This window comes from Pseudoliparis swirei, chromosome 2 (genome assembly GCF_029220125.1).
Source record: "Pseudoliparis swirei isolate HS2019 ecotype Mariana Trench chromosome 2, NWPU_hadal_v1, whole genome shotgun sequence".
Lineage (NCBI taxonomy): Eukaryota > Metazoa > Chordata > Actinopteri > Perciformes > Liparidae > Pseudoliparis > Pseudoliparis swirei.
In genome coordinates, this window is record NC_079389.1 from 16,064,557 (window position 1) to 16,077,884 (window position 13,328).

Below are 13,328 nucleotides of genomic sequence, written 5' to 3' on the forward strand. Positions count from 1 at the left end.
CCAAGAAAGTAATGATGTTTGTGATGAGCCTGTGTTGACTGGAGTCGAGCTGCTAAATCCCCCGGACTCTCACAGCCAGGCCATTACACACTCCCAGTGTGGTCCCCATAAGCTGGCAGAGGGGCTTTAAGGGGGCAAGGACGCCCTTATTCGAGGTTGTGACGACCACCAGATCAATGAACCCTGTCTGCACAACTTGTGAGTTTCATCCTTTCAATTATTTTTCTGGCGCTCACGAGTAATTTTTTTTCTCTTCTTGCTGCATCTCCTTCTTCAACCCCTGAAGGAGTACAATTGCCACACTTGGGTTATTTAAGATGATTCCCCCCACACTCAACATTCAGAATCCTGTTCATTTCCTATTAAAGAAACATACATTACTGGGACCAGCCGACAGGTTGTTGAGATACAGATAGAAAAGCAGTGATACAGTCCAAGGTGAAGAGACGGTACAGTACTTTGTCGGGCAGTAGCAACGGCCTAAAAAGGTTGTCATCTTGAATTAAACTGCCTCTGAAACAGGGGAATTATATGTGATGAATAACCTTGAGAGTAATGGTTCCAGACTACGGCGCTAAAAAGGCAGCAGCTGCATGATAGCTGCCTCCAGGAGAGGGTGGCAGCAGTGGTGCCTCCAGGGACAGAGAGCAACGTGAGCCGAGTGGGGACAGCTGACAAAAAACATTGAAAGAAAGAACCATAGCCCTCTTGGTTTTAATTAAGAGCGTAGCAGCGATTTCCTGTCACAGTGGTGCTCAGTTGTTCATGATATGACTACATTGAGGCCAGGAGGCTGCACTGCTTTAGCATGTCTGGCAGAAGTTGATCCGGAGACAAATTGGCAGCATATGGTGAACAAATAGTTGATCCTCATTTACATATTTCACCTGTGTGCTAAGCCCATAATTCGAGTGGGCTTCCACAAATACAAAAGCAGCAGAGGAGAGAAGAAAAAAAATAGCCTGCGACAAAATGCTGCTTGAAATACAAAGCAAACAGATATCTCTTACAATGAGCCCAAAACAAAAAGAGTGCATCTATTGTGCTCGGCACATCACGGCGTGGTCCAAGGCGGGTGGTGGTGTCTGGTGTGTTGTTCTTTTTTCGCTCGAAACAACCCAGAGTAATTATCTCAAGTCTCTCACTTCTCATTCAAACGAACCATTGCCCCGTCTCCCTCTGCATTATTCAGATGAGTTGTGCGATGCAGTGTGTTTATTGACCAAAGCTGCAGTGTGAAATCCAGAATAATTGCTCTCCACAACTCCCCTGGCACATTGCACTGGGCTGTTCAGTACAAGAGGGAAGTCCAACCGAGACAGAATTGTCCAAAAATAAAAAGCAAGTTAATGTTCTTTTTTCCCCATTTTTATCCGACACTGGTGTCATTGAAAAAAACGGGGAAAAAAATGACATTTAAATACGTCTGTGAAGAATGCTGCAGGATAACGAGATGAAATCATGAATGGTCAGTAAGAGAATGCAGACATATATATATATATATGCTGCTGTGATTTTTGAAATGTCCCCACTGTGGGACGAATAAAGGTATATCATATCATATCATATGGCCTCCGTCACTAACAGACAAGTCAGTGTTGCTCTGTGTGTTTAGGGGGGAGGGGGTATTCACAATATACAGCTGTGAAGAACATTAGCCGTGGGAGGCCTACTGTATATCCAGCAGCATTTGCAATTGTTTGAAAATGGGAGCAAAACAAACAGATGTGTCAGAGACAGTGTGCACAGCTCATTATACCAGCGCCTTCCTCGACAGCTCAGTGTACAAAATGAGACGCAGGGAGGGGCGCCATGTGGTGTGAAGTGAAGCAGCGCCGGTAACGGACAGATAACGGCACCAACTAAATGGCATTGCCAGGGCTTTGCACAGGGAAGGTATGGGGTGCATCATTGTCATTCAATGCGCTCCATACACTGAAAACGCAGAAGTGTTTCCCTTCCCAAAAGTCATTCAAAAGTGTTGTATGTTCTTTAGTGACTAACTCAAACCAAACAAATCCTCCTGGGACAGAGAAAACAATGGTGTTGGATACTTTGTAAATCTGCCCGTCTAATACTTTCCAGTCTGATTTCTTCAAAATGCCCTTTTCTATTTGAGCTCAACTCTTAAACCGTGGAAGGCTTTAATGGAAGGTACGAGCATCTTTTAAGGGACTTACTGCCATCTGTTGGCACTGAGGGAAATTGATGATCAGTCAACAAAGGTTCTCGGGGCTCTACTGTACAGTACTTTGGACTATGTTATATTACCCATCCTATGCAGCAAGGCCATTATAGACACGTGAGAACATGTTGAGAATTCATCTTTGCCTTTACTTATAATATTTCCTACTATCACCACTCCAGGCATTGGGTGACTGTATGGTGGCTGGTGCTGAAGTGAATAATTTCTCAGGAAATTCTCAATTCTTAAGCATTTATGAATAGATTGTCTGCAGGGGAATAGATAAAATGGTCTTGATTCAACACTTCCGATGTAAAAAAGTATGAAAGACATTTTGGGTTGTTTGGGAAAATCAATGATATGTTTCCTGACCGTGAGATCACCTGCTATGCATGTGGTTAAATATGTGTTATGCAGCATGTTATTAAAATGAGGGGTCGGTTTCTCAGCCTTTGTAAAATGATTCGTCGTAATGAATGTGCATGGACCTCGGTTTGGATAACATCTTGAATTACTGTCTCTCATTTTTGCATGCTTGACTGAGCCATAATTACCATTTAAAAGTGTGATAGTAGTGAGGTAAACGAGATGGTTGTTTGCACCTCAGGTCACGCATGCTGGGCTGCCTTACTTGATTGCTTGATTAAGTGGGACTGCAGGAGATCAAACAATAGAACATTGAGGGAACACAAGTTGATCTGTGACAAGAGTAGTATTTGTGCATAACTGCTCATAATATTTTCATTATGCATCTTCACACTATAATGGTGATTTGATAAGTCATTAGTAAGTAGTTTAACAGTAAATCCAGCAGTAATGATAACCATTAATTCCCCTTTATTTTAAAAAGTCAAACTGTATGGTAAAGGAGAAAATAAAAATACACTTGCATGGTTCCGTTACCCAAGATGTAAAAAACAATTAGTTTGATTCTTCATGGTGCATGGCCACCATAACCACTGCTTGAAATGGCATATCTCCATCCCCAATAATGGAGACAGAATCTAAACTGGCAAAACATTCCAAGTTGTCACATAATTGGCAGAAATGTGAAATTAGGTTGCAAAAACAGTTTGCCTTTCAGAGGACCAAGATATCATGGCTTTACAGACAGACCTCTGGCAAATTAGAGTTCCATGGCTAAATATAATAGCTGTGAAATATTCCTCCTAACGGGCCAATTTTAAAAGGGAACCATTTGTCCAAAAAAAGGTCCCCCTTTATCACATAAAATTAGTTTTGATCTATTTAGCTAAATGTGTTACTGTGACCAGCTCCTGGAGGAGTATAAAGAAGAGTACATGTATTGATACAGAGAGAAAACATGGTGTAAATGAAAACAATATTAAAGCCATTACATTACAGTTAAACAAGTTATTTGGTGGTAGGGAATAGAGAAGGAAAAAACAAAATACAGCCAAACTCCAGTAACAAGTCCTTCTACTGCATCTGGTACTATGCTAATGTGGAAATAGAACTCAAAATGGTAGTTGTAGGTCGAGGTGCTCAGTCTGCCTCCTCTTCCTCAGACTCAGACTCTGTAAAAGAAAGAAGAAAAAAAAAGAAAAAGAATCAGTCAGCATTCTGTATCACCATAGATGCACACCAAGCAACGTCATTTAAACTTAAACTGAACAATAAATAATACACGGGAAAAATCGATACATTCGTTTGTTATTTAGACAAAATGGAGAAAGCACAAACCCATGGCCTGTGTTGGCGCTCTAGGGCTGAGAGGCAGAACCAAAACCACCATGTGATCAAGGCAGAACAGAGGAGATGCTTACCTTCCTCTGCGTTCTTGAGCCACTCCACAAACTTTCTCATCTGTTCAAGGAAAACGCTCTTTCCTTTGGCAAGGTGGGCTTCGTTGTACCACTTAAGAATCGCCTCCTCACTCAAAACATCCGCTTTGAAAAAAAACAAGAAGCATAAAATAGATAATCTATGCAAAATGATGGCAACAGCACAAACATTTCCACAGGTGCTTGAAAAACAAATGTGACCAAGCAGGTTGAAGACACCAATCAATATCGAGTTGTGGCTATAATTTCTGGCCATCTACGTGGCTTCACAGCTTCCCGACTGTGAAACTAACTATTCCCCTGCAAAAAGGAGCGTACCTTTGTAGAGCAGCACGACAATATTCTGGAATGACTTCATGAAGTGGATGTTGTCGTAACAGTACTCCTGGATCTTCAGCAGGAGAGTTAGTTCAGAGAGGCCCTGGGAGGTGAATGACTTCAGCAGTGGGCTGTATTGCTGAGAAGGTAAAAAAAAGAGAAGAGTCGAGTGAAATCAGATGTACTATTTGGAATTCTTAAATTACGTTCACTTTGTCAGGGAAATGGCAAGTAAATCAATTATCTTCTCTGCCAAGTCACCTTTAAAAGTTTGATGGCTTGCTCTGTGACCAGCTCCTCCTTCTTGTTCCACTCCAACGAGTTCATCACACTGGCCCAAATTAGTCCAATCATCGTCTGCTCAGAGATGTTGTTCTTCTTGATTTCCTCTCGGACGTAGGGGATGATCTGTAAGACCCGGGTCCAGAGACGGAACACACATTATTGGAAAAGTGGGCAAACCATGGTCAGCATATGCAGAGGGTTATTGTTTTTCAACGCCTGCTGAAGTCTGAGGTAGGAGAACCCTGGCAGGACACCGAGGCTTGCAGGAGCAGATAATATGTTCAATGGATTCACTGCATCCTTTTCTCCAGCCCCCAAGACAATTAGGTGACGAGGTTAAGAAGGAAGCAATCTCAAGCTTTGTTTATACTCGCACGGAGGCGTATATCTACTTTCTGCGCCGTTCGTTGCATTGTTCTCCGGAATGCCAAGGCGTCAATTAGGGCTGCAACAACGAATCGATAAAAATTGATTATTAAAATAGTTGCCAACGAATTTCATTATTGATTCGTTGTGTCGCGCGATTATTACGGCACTCAATAAATCGCGGAGTATAAAAAAAGTTGAGTGGGGCAGGAGAAAAAATAGCGGCGCAGAGGGAGACGACAGAACGCTGCGTTGTGAGAGCCAATCAGCGCCGAGCTGCTCCACTGTTGGTAATTGGCTGCTGCTGCTCTCGTGGCGCAGGAAGCGGAAGTCATTCACGTAGTCGGAGAGACATTCAGAGCCGTGTGCGCCTACGGGTGATGTCATGAACCCAGACACCAGGATGTTAGATGTTACGACGTAAGTATAACGTAGAAAAAGTGGTTAATTATTCTGTGGCGGAAAATATTTTTCCACGGAGATTAGCCACGCCCCCTCACCAACGCATATGACGCGATTAAACCACAAATAGTCAGGCGAGTAAAGCGCTGTCAGTTCCGTTTGTGACGGGGTTCATCCACATGCTGACCAGTGGGTCTCCAGGACCTTTCCATGACTTTAAACCAAATTTCCATGATTAAACATTTTGTGAAAAATCTGTGTATACATGAACAAGTGAGACGATGTAGTATTTAAACTAACAATGAGAATTCCAAAGCATACCGTATATACACCGTGTAAATTAACATTTGAATATAACACATTTCCATTAATTTTGCAATAATGTTGGATTTTATTTATTTTTTAATTTCCTTTCCAGGCCTGGAAATAGCAATTTAAAAATTCCATGACTTTTTCATGTTTTCCATGAGTGTACGAACCCTGTTTTGAATAAAGGGTTGAAAATTATAGTTTTTGTTTTTTATACGATTAATCGGAAAAAATCAACAGATTAATCGATTATCAAAATAATCGTTAGTTGCAGCCCTAGCATCAATCAAACAATCAACAAGTATAACCCGCTGTAAGTGGCAAAATGCCATAAACCAACCCCCACAATGCAGAAGAGGGACTGTCATCATCTGTATACTCATTTAATGGATTACTTTATAGCCTTTGTACAAACCCTGTAGAGAAGAAAGTCAAGTATGACATGCATTTTAAATTAACGAGGGTTGAATATCGTGTTGAGAATTTTCAATTTGGTTGCAAAATATACCCTCAAATGAAAATGTTTAAAGGCCTCCTCTTTCTCAAGCATTAAAAAAAACCTGGCCTTTCTTATATAATCCCTCAACATTTAAATAGTGCTTTTTATCAGTTAACTATTTATGACTGCGAGTTACAAAAATGTATAGGTCAACGTCCAAGTGCTGCGACAACTTGAGGAGCCGACGAGCACTGCGGTTGCGTTGTTTTCTGAGGCACGCACCGGCGCCACGAAGACGAGTATAAACTAAGCGCTGCCCTCGGTGACATTGATTTGCAAAATGGGACTACGTTAATGTAAAAGCAGCTCAAAAACTAAAAGGTCTTACATCTTTGAGGGGTTCCCCACGTGACAACTGCTCCTCAAGCTCTTTCTGCAGCTCCTTGCGAGCACCAATGGACTGCTGGTTTTTGGCAAAGTCTGAAAGCTCCGGCAGTCCGGCATCCGAAAAGTACTTTGAGAAGTGCTCACAATTGCGCTTGTTGGCAGGGAACAGCTCCTGAAAAAGCAGTCAAACATTAAGGCACACCTATTCAGTCAGACATGGCTTATTCAGCAATTAAGAAGCCTTTGTTCATCAATAGCCCGATTACTGCATGGCACAATAACGCATAACAATTGTTAATCCTATTTTCATCAAACAACAGGATTTAGAGTGCGCGCTCAGGCGGCTGACCCTTATTGCATTGGGAAGCATAATACTTCACCTGAGCCTCGTCATTCTCACCATGAGCCTGCTGTCAATGCCAACCTTCCGGAGACCGGAAGAAACAGAGTTGATGTCCTTTTCAGAAAGCCATGATTTGAAGAGTTTTACAGCGAAGCACGCTGAAACACCTGAACAAATGCATACCAATGAGTCAGCTGTTGCGAACAGACCTGCCAGGATAAAGTTAGGCCTAAGTAATCCATTGGTAAACAACCTCACAGGATGCGATAAGTCATTTTTTACCTGGAACAATGCCTAAAACAACAAGGATGCAGTCAACAAAATTAGTTTGGAACAGTTGGATTAAAAATGTTTTTCCATATTCACATTTCAGCAGGGATGCACCGATCTGATCGGCGCCGATCCATATCGGCCGATATTCCCATTATCGGTTTTGATCGGCGTTCTCAAAACGGCCGATCAGATGACGTAACATCTGCGAGAATTATCAGAGACGTTTCAATCGCAGCGCACCGCAACGGAGACAATGCGCCCGGCGAGGGCCGCAGAGTGAGAGGTCCACGAGGGGATCCTCACGCACCGAGCGGCGTCCCCCGAGTTGAATCACTGGGTCAACTCAGCCGACTCTCACATGTCTGAGCCCTATAGACTGATGTTCACGGTAAACGCATTCGATCTGGAGCGCGCGAGGGTTTTGATAACGTTAGCGGAAGGATTTAAGTGACAACATCCGGTTTTGCAAAGTTAGCGGAAAGAACCACGTGAAACAACATCCGTTTATCAAAATAAGATGTCGACAAATCAAACACTAACATATAAAAGTAAACAATGAACTGATTTTGTATCTTTATAGATCGTTTCTGAGATTTAGCTTAAATTATGCTAACATTAAAACATTTTACTGTACCAAGGAAGAGTTTATAAAAATAAGTCAGACTTTTGTATGTTAAAAAAAGTCCTGTAAATAGATTTCCCCAAGAGTTCCAGGAAATGAATAATGCAGATGTGTTCCATACATATCTGAAATCCCCTACAATAGCAATCAAACAATTGCAATGTATCAATTAGGAAATTTTTCAAAGTAAAAGTCCTAAATGTTTAAAGAAATCGGTAATTTCTTTAATGTTTGAGTTGCTTTATATATGTATTTCCTCATAGTCCTAGGCAATAATGCTACACAATAAATAGAATGCTTCAATCGACACCGTGATCGGTGATCGGTAATCGGCAGATACTGATTTCAGTGATCGGTAATCGGCTGATACTGATTTCAGTGATGGGTGATCGGCACCAAAAACCTGATCGGTGCATCTCTACATTTCAGTGAACATAATTTCAGCGAATCAACAATTAAATACTCAACAGCTGCCTTCTACCTACAGTTATCTTAAACGGTCCCAATACACTAAGCCTAAAGGCAATCATTGGGAGCCATTGGGACCAACTGAAGCCATCCAGAAGACAGCCGATCGTCTTGCCAGTCGAAGAAATAACAAAATAAAAAAACTGACACCTCCAGGTCAAAGCTGAGAAAAACTTAACTGTTTCATCTGCATCCTTTTGTCAGACAATCAATTAAATGCATGCAACAAGAACAATTTAAATATAATCGTATATATATTATGGGCGACTGTCTTTTCATAATGATGGGTCTTCAGGTTATCTTTTGCATTAGGAACAAAGACTATTGACTACTTATTTCCTCCTATGCGGGTGTAGAAGTACATGTATATGAGCTGATGGCATTGTGGTGGCTTCTCAAAGTGATGTTAGGCAAAGCTGAGAAGTTTACTGCATACATGTTGGTATCAGTGCAAATTGGATGATAAATAACAAGATGCTGCAGTACAGAAAAGCCAATGATATGTTTAACGGTAGTTTAGAAACATCGTCTCAGTTTCATAATTGGTCCTCTGAAAGGCAATATGTCCCACTCGGCACATAACCACAGTTCTCAGTTCACCAATTTAAGTGCTCTGTATCAAAAATCGTTATTTAGTTATGAATTTATGCAGGAAAATATCAATATTGACCTCATACATCTAGTATTAGGTGGACTGTAGTTTGGTCAGCTGCTCTTTGTTGGCACTAGTTATTTGAGGGTAGCTTAGCATGTCTGTTTGTAAGCTTGTTTGCTGATCTATGGATGGATTAAAAGTTTGTGCATTTGTGACTGAATGAATTTCCCCAAATGTTTAATTTGTGTAACAATGGTCTCATCCTTGTAATTGCAATGCATAATGCATATTATACATGCGTTTCAGAATTATATAGTATACCTGCATGGATTTCCAGGTAAGTAACTAATAAGAGCAAAACTCAAATCTAGCAATCCTAAATGAAATTGAGGACATTTCAGTCTGCAGCTTTTTCAGCGATAGACTAAACAAGGATTTCACTTACTTACAAATGTCTGCATTCACTTACTTTCAAATAACGTAAATTGAGCAGATTCACGAACTGTGCCTGGGTTGGTGTCTGGTTAGTCTCTGCTATTTATAAATGTAAAGGATTGCATGAGGATATACATTTATGGTGATCTTCACTTTTAAACTTAAATTAGAAGACAATAAACTATGCATTTTAAAAAGACAGATGCTGGGAAAAGATGGAGATTTAAAACAACTTGCAATTAAAAAAAATCTTTCCAAAAGGATCCCGTTAACAAAAAAAAAAGAATAATCCATCACAGGTACTAGAGACAAATGGAAATAATTATTCCAACTTAATTTGAAGGTATGAGATGATTCGCCCTCTACTTAACATCTAATTCCTTAATCTCAGTCCCACTATTTCTACCTGTTTTTTTTGGTAAAAACAAACTAATCTAGGCACGCCGACGAGGCAGAGAAATAGGTACCTTCTTTGACGAGGTTCTCATTGAAGAGGCTGCTTAGAATGGCTGCAGAAAGATTGCCGTTGGCCAGCAGAATTCCTGCTAGCATGGCTAGCTTGTTGCGCTCAGACTCAGTAAAGCCCTTGAGGAACAACAGCAGCTGCCAAAAAGCAAACAAAGGACAATCTTGTAGACTGAATTAAATTATACATATTAATTTGTTGACATTTAAGTTGGAATAACATGGTCATGAATTCAGAAACTTGACCTGGAAAGTTACTATGTGTTCCTGTAAAGATACCTTTAGCAAATGCAAACCTTTTTAAACTCCTCCTGAAATCCTTTCTCCAAGTATTTGTAACGCCGGATAAGCTTGTTAAAGACCTAAAGGAAACACAAACCCAATTATTCTGATTGTTAACATCCCTGTGATTAGTGAAAATTAAGCAGAAATTAAATGATATCCACCTGGGCATATGCCTGCATTGTCTTCATGTCTTCTTGTGCTTTGAAGAGACAAAACTCTGTGCAGGTCATGTCATCTGACAAGGTACCTCCTGGCGCTAAAAAGAAAGAGATTCAGAATTTCATGGTCTTATGCTTCAAACCTCTACCGAGATTTACAATTGGAACAATAACAACTGAATGATTAATCTAAAAGCTTTCCTGTGATTTGTTTCATGACAGTGTTCAGCTCAATAATGTATGAAACTAATATGATAAAGAGTTCTGCTTCTTACCCAGCATCCCACCAGCGACCAGGATGTCGAAAAGAGTCTCCACATAGCGTCGGTAGTCAAGCTTGGCGCCAGAGGCGTCAAGAAACTTCGAGACAGCCTCCAAATCAGAGCCAGATTGGTTCAGACCTTGTACGATGCTTTCTTGAAAATGGGTGGGGTCAAACCTCTCCTTTTCATCTATTAAAAAGACACATTTGTACTTGAGTTTATCCTGACACCTATGACATTCTAAAAGACATGTTCAGACCCAAATATGCATAGGGCACACCAGTAAAATCGTGGAAGTTAAATCACATTAAATGCGGTAAATATATGTAGTTTGTGAACACATAGGCGTGGTCTTCAGTTCTAAAACTGTACAATCATATTCCTGTGTCCATGATTGTAAACGGGTATGGCGCTGGATGGAAAAGTCAGTACTATGAACATCTGAAAGCAGATGCTCTTTGTGAACTCTGATGGAGGCCTACTTGTTAAATACATGTAGCCCCTCCAAACAACATATCTTAATTCCTAGTATGCAGAATGGTGCGATTCACCAAAGTCAGTCACCTCTTTTGCGGGTTTTGAAACGCTGGCCTGTTAGCGTAGGCTTCAGCTGCCTTTGATTACTCATAAAAGACAGTCTGAAAGACACAAGTTTAGGACATAAGATCAGGATTAGGACATAACTTGTGTAAAACAAAACACACAAAAAAGCAGCTTATGCCGATGAATAATAATACAAGCAGTCACCTACCTAGCTAAAATGTATTTAACAACTGAAACCACAGTGCAACACAACTTTCAAAAAAGGTGAAGGTGGTTGATAAATCAGTAAACAAAATATAACGTAATATGTAATATAAACGAACAATGTTGCACCTTACTTAACTAAGCGAAAGCGACATTTTAATAGGAATGGTTTAGCTAGTTAGTTCTCCCAGCATTATGGACACTGTGTAACGCAACAGTCTAGACGGTCGTGTTCAGTAACGTGAATATATTACTACACATTTGTAAAAATGTAGGTTGATCAAGATTTGGAAAAATGGCACATGTGACACTGAAGAATGTACGTTAGCTTAACGTGTTAAAATCCGTGGATGTATAACTTCATACAACCACGGCTAACGTCAATGCTAACGTTGGGTTAGCTTAGGTTAGCTAGCTACTTTCATCCTGACGCAGTGCCGAAATAGGCTTAAATATGGGACCGTCGCTCCATTACATTGGACAAAGACACACGGCAACTAACCGAAATCCTCTTTATGTGCAAATAAAGTCCGTAAAATATAAACGATTACCACTGGTTGAAACGTTACAGTCAGGTAGCGTTAGCAGTCAATTCCAGAGAAGAGGAAAGTGTAGACGCAACAACGCATGCGCATTAACGCCGATTCTGTGTGGGCCATCACACTTGTGTGGGGTACACGCAAATCACAAACTGTTAAAAACGGAGAAAATAGTATCAGAATGAAATAAATATGATCCCTATAACGCATTTTTTCGGATTCCATACAATATGGATTAATTTACCGTTTGCCTACCGTGTAAATTGAATGACAAAAGTCAGACTTTGCAATACATCCTCCCTTGTAGAGTTCGTAGTACTTTTGTTTAGTTTACGCTTGAATGAATAGGCTACGCGTAGCCACCTATCTCCAAAGCCCAGTGTCAGCACTAAAGCAATGAATAAGGCATGTGTTTCACCATAAACATGATGAACAGGGGCAGTTTTCTAGTTGTCACAATTATATATATATAATTGTGACTAGAAAACTGAATAATTACAAATGTACTTATATAATATATATATATAATATATATATATATATATATATATATATTATATCAGCACATTTGTAATTATTCTTAAAGTGTATGGTTTCACCCTATCTACGGACACACCAAACTGACCCAGAGTGAGTAGGCCAGCATTAAATAATGGGTCAACAAGTCGTTGCTATCTGTCATTAAGACACAGGAGGGGGGTGTTGTGCTACCGGGTGGATCGGCTTCCCGTCTATCGGATGAAGGGACAACTTTAATGTTGCATTACTATTAACCTCGCAAAGGTTGGTTCTGATTTCTACTTTTGGCAAAAGAAACCCCGGCTCGTGTTGGCCAAGATTGAACTTTTAGCCCAACGACTGCTATTAATCTTCACATGCTAAACAAATACATAATAATCATTTAAAATGTATTACTTTATCACATGTTATCAGTCCATTCATCCCACATCCAGAATGTTTTCGTTACTTTTCCATTATGTTCTATCCTCGTGTATAAACCCACTCTCTCGCCCTAGGTTGGGTTATCGCTAAGAACCCGCATTTAAGATTGTGGCGTTTGGATGTGAGGTGTATCTTATTATCATACATCGCTGGTGTTGAGAATAGGCTTGTAGAAAGCTTTGTTTTGTGTGCCCACAATCACGACTGGAGTCACGAAGAGTGCTTCACGGAAAATTCCCGACAACATTTGAAGGCATCACAACCCCCCACCCCCCACCCCGGCGCTGGAGGTGATTAAGGGACGCTGGACTAGCCCAGATACGCCGCTCCAGCCACTCCCTACGCAACAGCGGACCCTGAGTCCATCCAGCGCTCCATTCAAAGTGCTGAGGTCCAGATGAGAGCCACGTTCAGCCGCATCCAGCACAGCAGACACGAGTTAGACTAACAGCAGCGGCGAAGGGGCTTCAGGAGCCACTCCAGTCTTGGAGAATCACTTCTGGGATCGTACTTTTGTTTGTTTCCTAGAGTTGATTTAGGACGAGAGGGAGCGACTCTTGCAGAGGTAAAAATGCACGTTTTGACGTCTTCGCTTACATGTGCCGAAAGTGCAACTGCTGCGATCGTGTGAGTCGTGTTCGTTGCACTGTTGCAACTTTTCCAAAGTTAACTTTGTGTTTTCTTTGGACCTTCTGCT

The 13,328-nt window shown here is 40.9% G+C and overlaps 2 protein-coding genes across 5 annotated transcripts in view; one reads left to right on the forward strand and one right to left on the reverse strand.

The window, feature by feature from the left end:
* Positions 1 to 3,005: 3,005 nt before the first annotated feature.
* Positions 3,006 to 11,778, reverse strand: LOC130205593 (eIF5-mimic protein 2-A-like). Of its 4 annotated transcripts, none has more exons than XM_056433067.1 (12): positions 11,702 to 11,778; positions 10,968 to 11,041; positions 10,416 to 10,592; positions 10,144 to 10,238; positions 9,994 to 10,059; positions 9,700 to 9,835; positions 6,897 to 7,006; positions 6,498 to 6,668; positions 4,570 to 4,716; positions 4,309 to 4,447; positions 3,973 to 4,095; positions 3,006 to 3,723 (listed from the first exon to the last, which is right to left on the reverse strand). In XM_056433067.1, exons 2-12 carry the CDS (start codon positions 11,029 to 11,031, stop codon positions 3,692 to 3,694), a joined length of 1,260 nt encoding a protein of 419 aa, XP_056289042.1. In that variant the 5' UTR covers positions 11,032 to 11,041; positions 11,702 to 11,778; the 3' UTR covers positions 3,006 to 3,691. The 4 variants fall into 4 exon arrangements, with proteins under 4 accessions (XP_056289042.1, XP_056289050.1, XP_056289060.1 ...); XM_056433075.1 differs by having other exon boundaries at positions 11,653 to 11,743; XM_056433085.1 differs by having other exon boundaries at positions 11,720 to 11,737.
* A 1,192-nt stretch (positions 11,779 to 12,970) lies between these two features.
* myo1b (myosin IB) overlaps positions 12,971 to 13,328 on the forward strand; it is a 56,882-nt gene continuing 56,524 nt past the window's right edge. Inside the window, exon 1 of the mRNA XM_056424549.1 lies at positions 12,971 to 13,196. The gene's annotated coding sequence lies outside the window, so the exon portion shown is untranslated. The remainder of the gene's footprint in view (positions 13,197 to 13,328) is intronic.